The 12,758-nt window shown below is 36.0% G+C and overlaps 1 protein-coding gene across 1 annotated transcript; it reads right to left on the bottom strand.

Moving 5' to 3' along the window:
- Positions 1–235: 235 nt before the first annotated feature.
- Positions 236–12,379, bottom strand: ptpn11a (protein tyrosine phosphatase non-receptor type 11a). The gene is made up of 15 exons (XM_016294668.1): positions 12,127–12,379; positions 10,241–10,363; positions 8,156–8,350; positions 7,823–8,015; positions 7,185–7,304; positions 6,631–6,744; positions 6,414–6,510; positions 6,248–6,327; positions 6,012–6,170; positions 4,207–4,338; positions 3,972–4,126; positions 3,183–3,198; positions 3,000–3,112; positions 1,954–2,040; positions 236–1,243 (listed from the first exon to the last, which is right to left on the bottom strand). Exons 1-14 carry the CDS (start codon positions 12,138–12,140, stop codon positions 1,971–1,973), a joined length of 1,581 nt encoding a protein of 526 aa, XP_016150154.1. The 5' UTR covers positions 12,141–12,379; the 3' UTR covers positions 236–1,243; positions 1,954–1,970.
- Positions 12,380–12,758: the final 379 nt, after the last annotated feature.

Here is a 12,758-nt window from a genome sequence, read left to right as displayed (position 1 = left end):
AAACGATTTATGAAATACTGCTGATGCTGAATACGAGAAAAGCTTGGTTTAGTGAAGCTTGCAAAAACTAGAAATGCCAAAAAGTTATCATTGCAAGAAAGCAAAGGCATGTGACCTGGCAAAACAAGTTTGTCCATCATAGAGGGCCCGAATAACACTTTAAAACCCATAATTATATCCACAGCTCTTTACAAGCGAGAAATCACCAGGGTTACGAATGTGCAGTCACTCTTAAAACAGTGATCTGGGAATTAAGTTCATACGCTGCTTTGACGTAAATACAAATTTGTGTTTTTTTGTTTTTTTTTAAAGACAGCAAAATCATTAAAAATTAATAAGAACCAGATTTCGCAGTCAAGCCAAAGCAGCTGCTGGGTGGCCTGATGCAGCAGAACAATAATTCAGTAACACAAACAAGCCAGTGACACGGACGTTTTGTCCCACGGAAGAGTCAGGACGTCGCTCTCGAGGGGGGCGAAAAGGCAAACCGAAGGTGTGCTGAAGTTTCTCCTGCCGTTTGAAGCAAAGTCTTAAGGACGCTGGGCTTAAACTGAAGGCAGAGGCTGTGAAAGTGGACTAGAATGATTCAGATCCTCTGATCTGAATTTAGCACTAGCACTCGAATGGCACAAACGGGCCACTTTTACTGAATATAAAATGAATGAACTGTATTGGAAAGATGAGGTGCATCTCTTTCATTTGCCGAGGAAAGGGATGCACCTCATTCTTTTCGCTTTTCTTCTATTCCCAATTATTTTAGCAAAGGAGTATGTGATGATAGTGTCCATTTTCTGTTTGAATATCACACTAGATGTATTCCAGAAAGCGTTCTTGCTTTGTTTAGAAGAGATGGAAAAAGAAACAACAATGTAAGAGAGGAACGAAAGAGCGTAAGCTTTTCCCACACTCGCTAAAAGTAGCCTGAATCGATTTCAGAAAACTCCACACCCCCAAAAAAACATGATTTTGCAAGGGGCTGTTTTGGGTTTATTCTGTATAAGGCTTCATGATCGTCACAGTGGTTTCTTAGTGTGGGGTTAAAAGGCTACGTAGCTGGAAGGAGAAATAAAATTCACTCCATCCACATGTCTCTGAGCTTGTGTTGACCGGTCTCTGGAATTTGTTTTTCTTCTTTTTTTTTTTTGTTTTTTTTCCTTTGTTGTTTTTTTGTCGTCTCTCCGTTTAGTCATGATCCCTTCTTAAGTGTTCAGGAGCGTCTGGCAACAACAAAAACAGTTCCTGTCTGGGAATATAAAAAAAGAAAGATACAGTCATTACTGGACTGAAATGAGCCAAAACAAACTCTAAAAGCCTATTCAATAACTAAAAATTTTTAGCACAAGGCGTTACAAAGGTGAAATTTTGCACTGCAGATGGACGTAGAGCTGTTAATATTGTGTCTTCATGTACAAGCAACATCAAATCTATAGTATCCAGGCAGAAATTACTTTTGGGTGAATAATGTCATTTTGACCCTTGTGCTGTGCTAAAAAAAATTTTAAACCGTTTACAGTTACTGTGAGGATATGTGAATCATGAAGTCATTTGAGCGACTGGTCCTGGACTACCTGAAGGACAAGGGTCCGAGGCTAAAAAAAACCCCTGATTGAACCCAAAGATTGAAAATGCTTCAAATTTTAAGCATTTTTTTAGGCTGGTCATTTCTGACTGAGGACACCACAAGGTGGGGGGAAAAAAATCCAAAAAAATTATTACTTTTTTTGTGAAGTTGTTATACTCTGTGTGAGCAAATTCAGTAAGTTTTAGTTCAATGCGATAACATTAGCTAGGAAACATTAGCTTCTCTAGGTCAAAAAGACACAATAAGGGTTAATAAGTTATTTTTTGACGTGAATAGGCCTCTAAACTATCTAAAAACAAATGTAAATGTGTCTGTTGAATCTGGGACTGAACATACTGTGATGTGTTGTGGTGAAGAGTGAGTCGTCGTACCTGTGATTTGGACAGTCTCATCTGTGACTCTTCTGCTGTTGCATAAGACCCACATTCTCATAGACTCGAGAACTGTCGTCCCTCATGCTGAAAACACATAGATTTACATCTTAACCAGACATCATTGGACAAGTTTCCAACTTATAGCTGGCATGAAACCACAACTGACCCTAATTTTCTTAACGCATGTTGCTGGTCTTAATGTAAACTATTCATCTGTGCATTTCCAAAAAATAAATAAATAAACAAACAAACTATTAAATGTTTATTTTATTATACTTTATCTGTTTGCATTTATAGATTGTAATTACAATCCACTTATATACACCAAACTTTACAGTTTTATTCCTATCCATATTCTTAAAGTTTTTATGGAAGGGATTGTTCATATAACATTCACCTGGTTTCTTTAACTAAAACCATGGTGACATTATTTTCTAATTTATGGAGTAATAAAAAGACAAATCCAAGATCCATAAAAAGCTGTAACATTTCACCAAATTAAAGTATTTTGCACCTGGTTTTATCCAGTTTTCAGATTTGTTCTGGAAATGAGTGCATATTTAATTTGATAATGCATAATCTTCGTATTTCAATAACATGTCAGAAAACTTAATCCAAAACATGACCTGATCTGTTTCCATTCCGTTACACAACGCTCACTTTTCACAATCCAATCAAAAACTGAAGAATAAAATCAAGTGCAGCCCAACATTTTTTCTTATTTGATAGCTCAAAATCACTCAGAATCACAATAGTAGTAAAGTGTATCGCAGCTTCAGTTTTATGTCGAATTTAAAAGCTGGTGCTTTTACCAAATCAAAATTTAGAGTTGTAAATATTATTTTATAAAATTCAAACAAAACATAGGGAAAAAAAGGTATCTAAAAATGTGCTTAAAAGGTGTTTGTCAAGAGATGTCTAATATCTATTGCTCCATTTGCCATTTATTTCTCAGACGCTCTCTCTTTAAAGTGACACGCATACTTTTCTATGAAATGAATGAAATTGTGTATGTGGAGAGCAATGGTCTGGTGTGTTCTCACTCGGCACAGGTTGGTGTTGGCGTGCACGGTGGCAGAGGGCTCTGATCTCCTCCAGTCAGGTCAGAGAGAGAATATTTGATGTTGGTGTACTCGCGTCCTTTAATTTTACTTTTCTGAAAGTCAAAGCAAACAGTCCGTGAGACTCATTCATTCTGGGAACACTGCAAATCTACACCATTTTGCTCCTCTCTTTATAAATCTGCTGTCAACAAAAGAGAAGCTTTAAAGTCTCCCTAGAGGATGAAAGTATTTGCACTAATGTTTCAAACTAAAAGTCGAACTTAATGTCTAACTAAAAGAAATAAAAGCCCCAACCGTTTAGATTTTTTAAATCATTTAACATCAGTCCATGCAAGTCTGTTTTCTTGGTTTTAAAGGTAAATTTAAGACTTTAAGACCAAGTGAAGACAATTTAAGGAATAAATTGAAGGGAAAGCAATGCGCCAATATGTTTTCTAAATGCATGTGTATAGGAAGCACACAATGAGTTGTATTAGAAACAATTCAAAGTTTGAAAATACAGCTTCCAAGTCTTGAGACATGTGAAACTGTTCAAAATGCATTGAGTTTATGGTTAAAACTAGAACAAATATCTGCCAATGGGCGGAGAAAAATCTACTTAATTCAAAGGGAAAACAAGTATTCATTCCTCATAGACATTTTTTTCTTGTTTTAACCATAAACATGCTTCATTTTGTTCAGTTTCTCAGAAAACTAGACGTCATATATCTTCATTTTGCATTTCAAGTAAATGTATTTTAATTTAAGGAAGTTTAGATATTTTTATAGGAAACAAGACAAAAATACTATGGAGAGTTTTAATTTTTTTTCAGTGCATGCAACATTTAATGCCATGAATTTAAGACTTTCTGCATTTATTCAAGACCTATTTAAGGCCTTAATTTGTGCAAGGGTGCATTAAGCCATTTGAAGACCCACAGAACCCTTCGTTTTTGATTGTGTTCTCATAACCTGCAGTGCACCACGATGGCTCCAGCCCCGGTTATGCTCTCCTGCTTCATTTTGACCTCTTCCAGGAAGTCCAGCACGCCTCCCGGGTCTCCAGGCACACCGTGGTCAGGCCAGGCGCGGAAATGGTACTGCCACACTGTACGCTCAGTATTTCCCTACAACATCAGACAGATCCCCGGTGTTAGAAAAAGACTCCTGTGTTCTGTGGTGACGTAAGCATTTCAGTTGACCTTACCTGTCCAACTTTTGACAGCTTCAGCTCTCGCAGGATGTAATCGTGCGCCAACGTTTCCTTCACGTTCCGCAGACGCATGGCTCCGTACTCCTTCAGCGCAGACACGTCAGGCCAATACTTCACACACTTACTCTGTGAAGAACAACACAACTCATCTCAGAATATTTCAGCCAGCAATGAACTATTAATACAATACTGGATATGGCTTCGCGCAATTATCAAATCACAAAGGCTGTGATATATTTAAATAAATACATGCGCTAGAGTAGGGCTGCACGATAAATCGCGTGCGATATTTAACGCGTATCTTGTCAGTAAAGCCGGTTCTTTAATCAGCGGTAAATCTCCATCATCTGCGGGCTTTCACATGGAGCAGCATTAACTACACAGAGCCATTGTTCACTGACAAGCTGCGCAAAACCACGATCATATTTTGCGCAGCTTGTCGGTGAATAACGGCTCTGTGTAGTTAATGCTGCTCCATTTACCGCTGATTACAGAATAGCTTTACTGACAAGATGCGCATTAAATATCGCATGCGATTTATCGTACAGCCCTACGCTAGAGGTTTCAGAATGAAGCAATATGTGCCAACCAGCTCTCTAAATTTCGGTGGAAGATTTCTGGTAAATTTCCAGAAAACCTTCCAGAGTGTTTTGAAACTTGTCAGAAATTTTTCACCCCTTTGCAACCCTAGTTGTCAGCAAAAGAGCTTTAAAGTCTCCTACGGTTATGATTACAACATTTGAAAATTAAGACAGCTATAAATATTAGTATATTAATTTTAATGTTTTTCTGTAAAATGAGATAAGTATTTTTATTACTTGACTTTTTTATTTTACAGTGAAATTTTCTAATTTTGTATTATATTTTGTAAATATTTTTTAGTTGTTATTATTATTTTCTAGTCATATTAATATTTAATCATATTCAAATATAAGGCCAATTTTGCAACCCCACAAACAAGCACAACAAACTTAGAGCCAGAGTTATTTTAGCATCGAGATAGTACAGTTTTCACTATTATTTTGAATGAGTTTTTATAATTGCCATTTTCATTTTAGTTAAAGTTTTAGTAATTTGATTGGCCAAACACTGCAAGCACTCGTCAGAAATGTAACGCCCCTCACCATAATCGCGAGCTTCATCTTTCAAAATGAATGTAAAGACAGAGCCTGAAAGGGGAACAGAGTCACGTGACAGACACAGTGATGAAGCTGGTATGTGTTTGTGATGTGACCCCCTCTCTCCCTCTCTCTCAATTCAATTCAATTCAATATTGCTTTATTGACATGATTGTAAATGATACAATATTGCCAAAGCTTAGTATACATGTACAAAAAGATAAAGATAATAATATAATAACAATAAGTAAATGAACATCACAGTAATATAATGGAATATTATAACATCTTAGAAGTATTAAACTGTAACAAATTATAACATGTGAACATTTGATACCACAGTCTTTAACTTACATAGAAATACGATTTAAGTCATGAAAATGTTTTATTGCTTTAGTTTATTTTAAAATCTCAATCAGAATCATAAAAAAATAACTACTAAATAAATTTGCAATTAGATTTTTTTTTCCAAATTTTGCAGCTCTACTTTTGGCAACTAATTTCAAGCTTAGAAAATGCATTATTTCACATCATGAAATAGTCGTTTTAGTACCATTCCAAATGCATTTAAATTCGGTAAAAGTTTGCATGATTACATATTTCTTTCAGCAATAAAAAAATCAGTCCATGAACCAGAATGAAAATATCTGTAACTGGTCCAGCCATTGGGAACCGCCTCACCTTTCCCCGTTCCACTTCTTTCGTGGTCATGACGATGACTCGAGAGTTCTCCTGAAACACCATCCTCCAGAAGTCACTGATGGTGTTTTGCAGGCAGCCCTGCGTGGCAATGTAGCTCCTCTTCAACTTGGAATTGTTGCTCTTAGTCTCGTTATCAGGCTGGGGACCACAAAAAAAAAAAGTTACTACACAAACTTTTTAATCCTTCTGATAGGACTTGAAGGCACCTTTATTACCATGATGATGTTGGCATTGATGTAGTCCAAGCCCGGTTCGTTCGTGTCACCGTCAGTCAGCATGACTCGCGTGTGGTCAACTGAGGAGGAGGAGACACAGAGAAAACAATATTACTGACATTGATGGTTCATGTGTTGCATGATGATGATAATGATGTTCACTCACAGGGAAGAATGTTTTTATATCTGTTCTTGTTTTTGTTTTCTGGCCGCTGGCCCTCTTTGCGACTGTAGAGCAGTTTACACTCCTGCTGCTGAAGCGTCTGTGGACACAGTATTAAAAATGATTGTCAGAACTTGACCCTTTACTGAATACATTGATTGATCAGTTAAACAGATCACTGCTTAATCTGGCACTAAACTGGGTGCTGATTGGTTCTCACCTCAAACTCCTCCCAGAATCCCTGCTTGACCTTATCTGTGGTCTCTGCCAGCTTGCTGAGCTCTCGTACCCGACTTTCGATCTCTGCTGCATTGATGCGGGTAGTGTTCAGAGGCTGCAAGAAACATAACACTGCATTGGAAAACTGTTATGTCAGGAAGAATCTTGTTCAATTAATTTCAAGTAAGTGTTCAAAAATGTGTTCAAAAGTTGGGGGGGGGGCAGTAAGATTTTTTTGTTTTTGAAAGAAGTGTCTCCTGTTCACCAAGGCTGCATTTATTTGATCAAAAATACAGTAAAAACAGCAATATTGTGAAATATTATTATAAATTAAAATAACTCATTTCTATTTGAATACATGTTATAATGTAATTTATTCCTGCGATGCAAAGCTGAATTTTAATGCGTCCTTTCTGAATAAAAAAGTATTAATTTCTTTTTTTTTTTTAAACTGACCCCAATCTATTGAGCATAAGTGTATTAATTTAGCATACAATTTTGTGATTCACAAGTGCAATTCTAAATGCATCTTTACTTAAATGGTCAATCACACACCTGTTTGAGCTGCAGGACTGTCCCCAGTGTTTCCACCATAGGGTTTTTCTTGTAATGCTCCACCAGATCTGTGAGCGAATCGAATTTCTCCCCACCTCCAACATCATACTTAAGATCATGCTGATAAAATGATAATAGAAATTATAGCCCACTTACATAACACAAATCGGGTAAACAGCCTTTTTATTACTATGATTTGGAACTAAATAAACCAATTGACCATTCAAACAGGTTTCCAATATAGACCAAGAACAACAATTAAATAACACATAATAAATACAAGAATGCATTTTAGCCTAAATATCTAAAGCATTGCAGATAAATAAATACATACATAAATAGGTATACATGTATTTAATGATTTATTATAAATATATATTTGTTTATTTAACAGTGATGGTTTAGAGCAGATGAATGTAGAAACAACTACTTATTTAAATCACAAAGAGTATTTATATCACATAAGTTGCATCTTTTCATTTAACAAACAGGTAAAATATTTCTTAAATCTACATTTAAGAAATGAGCCCACTAAATGACTAGTTGGTTGTTTAACACTTAGTTAACCATTCTTACTCCTTTCTAATTTAAAAGAAAACACATTTGACATGCAAGTCAGAATTGTAAGTGAACTTTACCTGGCAGCGTATCATAACGTGTGTGACTCTGGGTTTGCCGTCACTGGTGTCCGTCTTGTCGTCTCCGGTCCGTACGGAGAGCACAAAATCTCCCGGGTGACTCTGACTTTCTCTCACCAGGAAACTTCCATTCTTGCCCTTCTCTGTCAACAGCTTCTCGGCCTCACGACCAGATAGGTGACCATGAAACCACCTTGCAAAAAAAAAAAAAAGGACAATGTCAGAGGAGTGTGTTCGGGTTCAGACGCCAATAAAAAGGCCTATAAAAAACAACTATCGGCCCATGTATTGTCATGGAAGGACAGACAGATAATGAGCTATGCTCACGCTCACCTCTCAGAAGTGGGATCGGCACAGTTGAGCGGGTATTTCAGCTCAATGACATCTCCGTTTTTCTCTTTCAGCTGTCCGTGATGTTCCATGTAATACTGCACCAGCTCAGCCAGAGTGGCAAACTTCTCTCCACCGTACAGGTCATAATAGTCTCCCGTGTTTTGGATCTTAATGTGGGTGACGGCGCCATTTCGCCTAGTGATGAGAAGAGCTTCAATTCAGTCTGCATAAAACTTCAGATTATGATAGCAGACTGTAAAATGTTTGAATAAATGTTACAGTAAAAATATGTACAAAACTAAATTACCTTGTCATCTACAGTGAAAATTATATTACTGGTTGAAAAATGATGGTTTTGCAAGTAAAAATTATGAATTGCCATATAATTTATAGAAGGGCTGCACAATAAATGTATATTTGTCCACTGGTTATTAATCGTGAAAACGTTTAATTTTCATTTGATATTTTCCTTATCTTGAATTTGTAACAAGCCTCCACAAGCTTTCATGCTTGCGGTTGCCAGATGTCAGATGTTCTGCCGGTGGATGCCCTCCTTCCATGACTTTAGTACTGAGTAATCAACGTTAAAAAGTTTTAAAGGGTTTTAACTTAAGGGGTTCAAACACTTGATGAATTCAATACACAAAAGTGTCTTGTGAAGAGAAACGCTTAGACGTGAATACATTAAGCTACCAAGTGTCATAAACACTGACATTAACACACAGTACTGTCATTGTCTGATGGATATCAGTCCTTTTCAAGGTAAAAAGTTTAGTTTGTAGTTCAAGTAGAGAGGTATATTAACATTATATCACTTAAAGAAATACAGTTGTAAAATATACAGGCACATAATATAAAACCGGAAACACTGTCAGTATTTTACGACGAATTTCTGCCCTTTTTTAAACTTTTTACCAGGGATGCACCGATAGGTTTTTTGGGGCCGATACCGATTTTAACAATCACTTATTGGTCGATTCCGATATTTGTCACGTCATCTCTTATTTGAAATTTTGGCATCAAAATAGATAGTATCAAAAAAGTTCAAAAACACCTGCATTAAATTATACTAGCAGTTTTATTGCTGCATCATCAAATAATTTCTAATGAACATGGATTGGATCCATTTAACATTCAGCAGGCCTACATAAATACAACAGAACAAAGATACATATTAAATAAACAGTGCTTTCTAGAAAGTTTAACAGTTTTCAGGTACAGAAATAAAGTAAACAAATGTAAAATAACACTTCACTGTATAATTTAAATGCATATTAATCCTTCTTTATTGTAACAGACTTTATTATGATTAACCTTCTAATTTGTTTTTGTATACATATATTTAATATTTTTTGTAAGTTTAAATATGTATGAGATCTCCTTTACTAAGGTGGGACTCTTATTTTGACGGGTTTTCTAGTCTACGTCGGAGCTAAAGTTATATGGGTAATGAAAGCATGCAGTTCTTCGGATTTAAAGATTGTCAGTTTATTAAACACCCCCCGAAAACGCATGAGATCTATATATATTTGTTTACTATTAGTTGTAATAAGTGTTTTGTGTAATTCGCTGTATGTTGATGATAATGCAACTGAGAGAGAGAGTTTAATTTAGCTCTTATGGTGATTTTTTTTTGGAGTAAAAAAGGACGCAATAAACTTAATAAAACATCAGTAAAGTTTTGGTTATCATTCAGATGAGGTCCGCTACACTTATGAAAGTTACAAAAGTTATTTAGTCAAGAATAGTGTGCGATCTTTTGTTATTGATTAGCATTAAAGTGCAGACAGCAGCGCTACAATTATGCAACAGACATTATACAGCTCAGTGCCTTCACGCAGTTAATTAATAAACCATTGTTATTAATTTGTTATATCAGCCTTTTTCCTTATATAGCCGATATGCCGATGGTTGTAAATTGAGGAAAAATCGGCCGATAAATATCGGCAGCCGCCGATACATCGGTGCATTCCTACTTTTTACCTTTTAAATTTAGCAGGATATTTTACAGTGCAGTCAATTGCATAATATTTTCAATTAACACTTATTCCCAGTCTAAATCCCGATTTATCCAACATCTCTCACCTGACAGAGAGCGTAAAGTCTCCAGGGTTGCTTTTGCTGGGACGGGCCAAGAAACTGCCGTCCACACCACGAGTGAGGAGAAGGTTCTCCGCCTCCACTCCAGTGATGTTGGGGTGGAACCACCTACAGACATAAACACAACACAGTCAACACATGAAATACTGATTGTGGGCATTAAAGGGGTGATATGATGCGATTTCAAGTTTTCCTTTCTCTTTGGAGTGTTACAAGCTGATTGTGCATAGATAAGATCCCTGAAGTTGCAAAGACTAAAGTCTCAAAACCAAAGAGATATTCTTTATCAAAGTTAAGACTCTGCCACGCCCCCCTAAAACGGCTCGTTCTAACACGCCCACACATATCTACCTCACTATGTGGAAATATTAGCATAATGCCGCCCAAATGTTCACGCAAAGAAAGAAGGCGTGGTTTCAGTAACCGCAGTTAGTGTTGAAGCAGCATGTCAGGGAGACGCTGTGTGTTTCACTGGGTCAGCTGGCCAATCAGAGCAGAATAATGTGTTTTTTGAACATTAAAGCATGTCAACATATTCTGTTACACCAAATACACAAAATAATGATCTTTAAAAAAGCATCATATGACCCCTTTAACACTTTAGACAACAAGCAATACAGCAGTGGACATGAAAATATCTGCAGAAATTTCAGTAAATATAAAAAACCATCATATGAAAAAAAAAAAAGATAATTCAGAATCAAAAGGCAGAGATGCAGCTCAAAAATAAAATCATTTTAGCACATCAAATATGGAGAGATCGGTTTGTAATTTTGTTACTATTTTGTTGTTTGCTTTTAATAATATTTTGAATTTATTTAATTTTAATTACCGTTTTAGTAATTCTGTTGTGCTTTTGTCATTTTAGTCGTTTTTGGTTTTTAATAATATTTTGAATAAATTTTTATATTTTCTGTTTTTATTGTAATCTTAGTTACAATTTTAGTAATTTTGTTGCATTTTTATTTTTTTAAATGTCTTTATAGTTTAATCAATTCTTATTCCAGTTTTAGTTTTAGTTATTTTAATACATCAAGTGAAACTAAATTAAAATAAGAAATGTTGCCTGGGCAACTAGCTGAAATAAAGCATTTTGTGTTTTATTTTATTTCAGCTAACATTTATTTTAGTTCAACGAACCAAGTTTAGTTATAATGATCTATAATAACCCTAGACATTATTGAATCAAAACAGTGCAATATATGCCTTTGTGAATGTGTACAATATGTATATATACAGTGAAACCAAAATGATTGCAATATGCTACATAAATCATAACATTTTGTCAAATGCTTTGTAAAGTAAAGCTTGCTTTAACAGTGTGTTATTAAATGCTATGACATTAAGCCAGTTTTAAATGCGTCTTTCGTTTTGCTTATATGATGAATTATGCAGGCATCCATTAATCTTTTCTTTATCTATAATGCAGATTACATGAAAACAATATTAACACAAGCTGGCCGCAATAACTAACGTACAATAAGAAAAATAAGCTCAAATTCACACCACACTGCTGTCATGTCATTCTTCAACACTATCTGTGGTCAAATCTACAATATGGCCTGTCAATCATCAGCAGCTGCAGCAGCAGCAGATATGAAATATGATCATTAAACAGACTTTCAGTGTCCTAACATCAGTTCAGTGCTCATCAGACACTCTTTCACACTCAAACATGTCCAGTCTCGCCGTTGGGTTTAAATCATTAAACTGCCTGACATTTCAAATTAAACACGCTCGTTTCGCATCTTACACACTTAAAACAAACATTTGTTTGATTTATCCTGAAAATAGGATGCCCGAGAGTGATGAGATATGTACAATAAATGAGAAATGGACAGAATATCAGGTTTGTTTTGCTAGTTTCTCACCTTCGGGATGTCATCGCTCCCTCACTCTCTGTTTACTGTTATTTCACTCGCCTTCCGGGTAAAAACTCCGTTTAAATCGACAGTCCCGTGTTCAGCGCCTCATAAGGCAGCGGGTACCGCTCGGTTCGGGTTCGGAGAGACGGACATGAGCGAATAAAATAACGGGAAAGAGGGACCGGGAGCGCTAGGCCGCGGCGGCGGAGAGTTTTCTGGAGTCGATTGGAAAAGCGTCACCAAAGCTGCGACACACAGCGCGCGACGCGCCGCACTGACGCGCCCTCTAGAGGCGGACACAAGAACAGCAGTACAAAACAAACTTAAAGGGGTCATATGATGCGATTTCAAGTTTTCCTTTCTCTTTGGAGTGTTACAAGCTGTTCGTGAATAGATAAGATCCCTGAAGTTGCAAAGACTAAAGTCTCAAAACCAAAGAGATATTCTTTATCAAAGTTAAGACTCTGCCACGCCCCCCTAAATTTTTTGGTCATGAATCATTTATCATGATTTTAGGTTAAATACAATTTTATAGCAATAAAGTGAATTTTAAAATAAAGTACATTTTTAAAAACATTAAATATTAATATCAAAATATTAAAATTAAAACATGAATGTGTAAGAAGTGTAGGCTATTT

Source organism: Sinocyclocheilus grahami, unplaced genomic scaffold (assembly GCF_001515645.1).
Source record: "Sinocyclocheilus grahami isolate Dianchi unplaced genomic scaffold, SAMN03320097.WGS_v1.1 scaffold322.1, whole genome shotgun sequence".
NCBI lineage: Eukaryota > Metazoa > Chordata > Actinopteri > Cypriniformes > Cyprinidae > Sinocyclocheilus > Sinocyclocheilus grahami.
Note: the sequence above shows the minus strand (reverse complement) of the source record. Positions and strands in the feature narration are given on the sequence as shown.

Bases quoted from the DNA above. Each gene is read 5' to 3' on its own strand.
- ptpn11a (XM_016294668.1), bottom strand. The intron at 7,305-7,822 runs GTAAAGTTCACT...TCATTTTATCAG, and splicing joins ACGTTATGATACGCTGCCAG to CATGATCTTAAGTATGATGT. The intron at 4,127-4,206 runs GTAAGGTCAACT...CTGATGTTGTAG, and splicing joins AGCTGTCAAAAGTTGGACAG to GGAAATACTGAGCGTACAGT.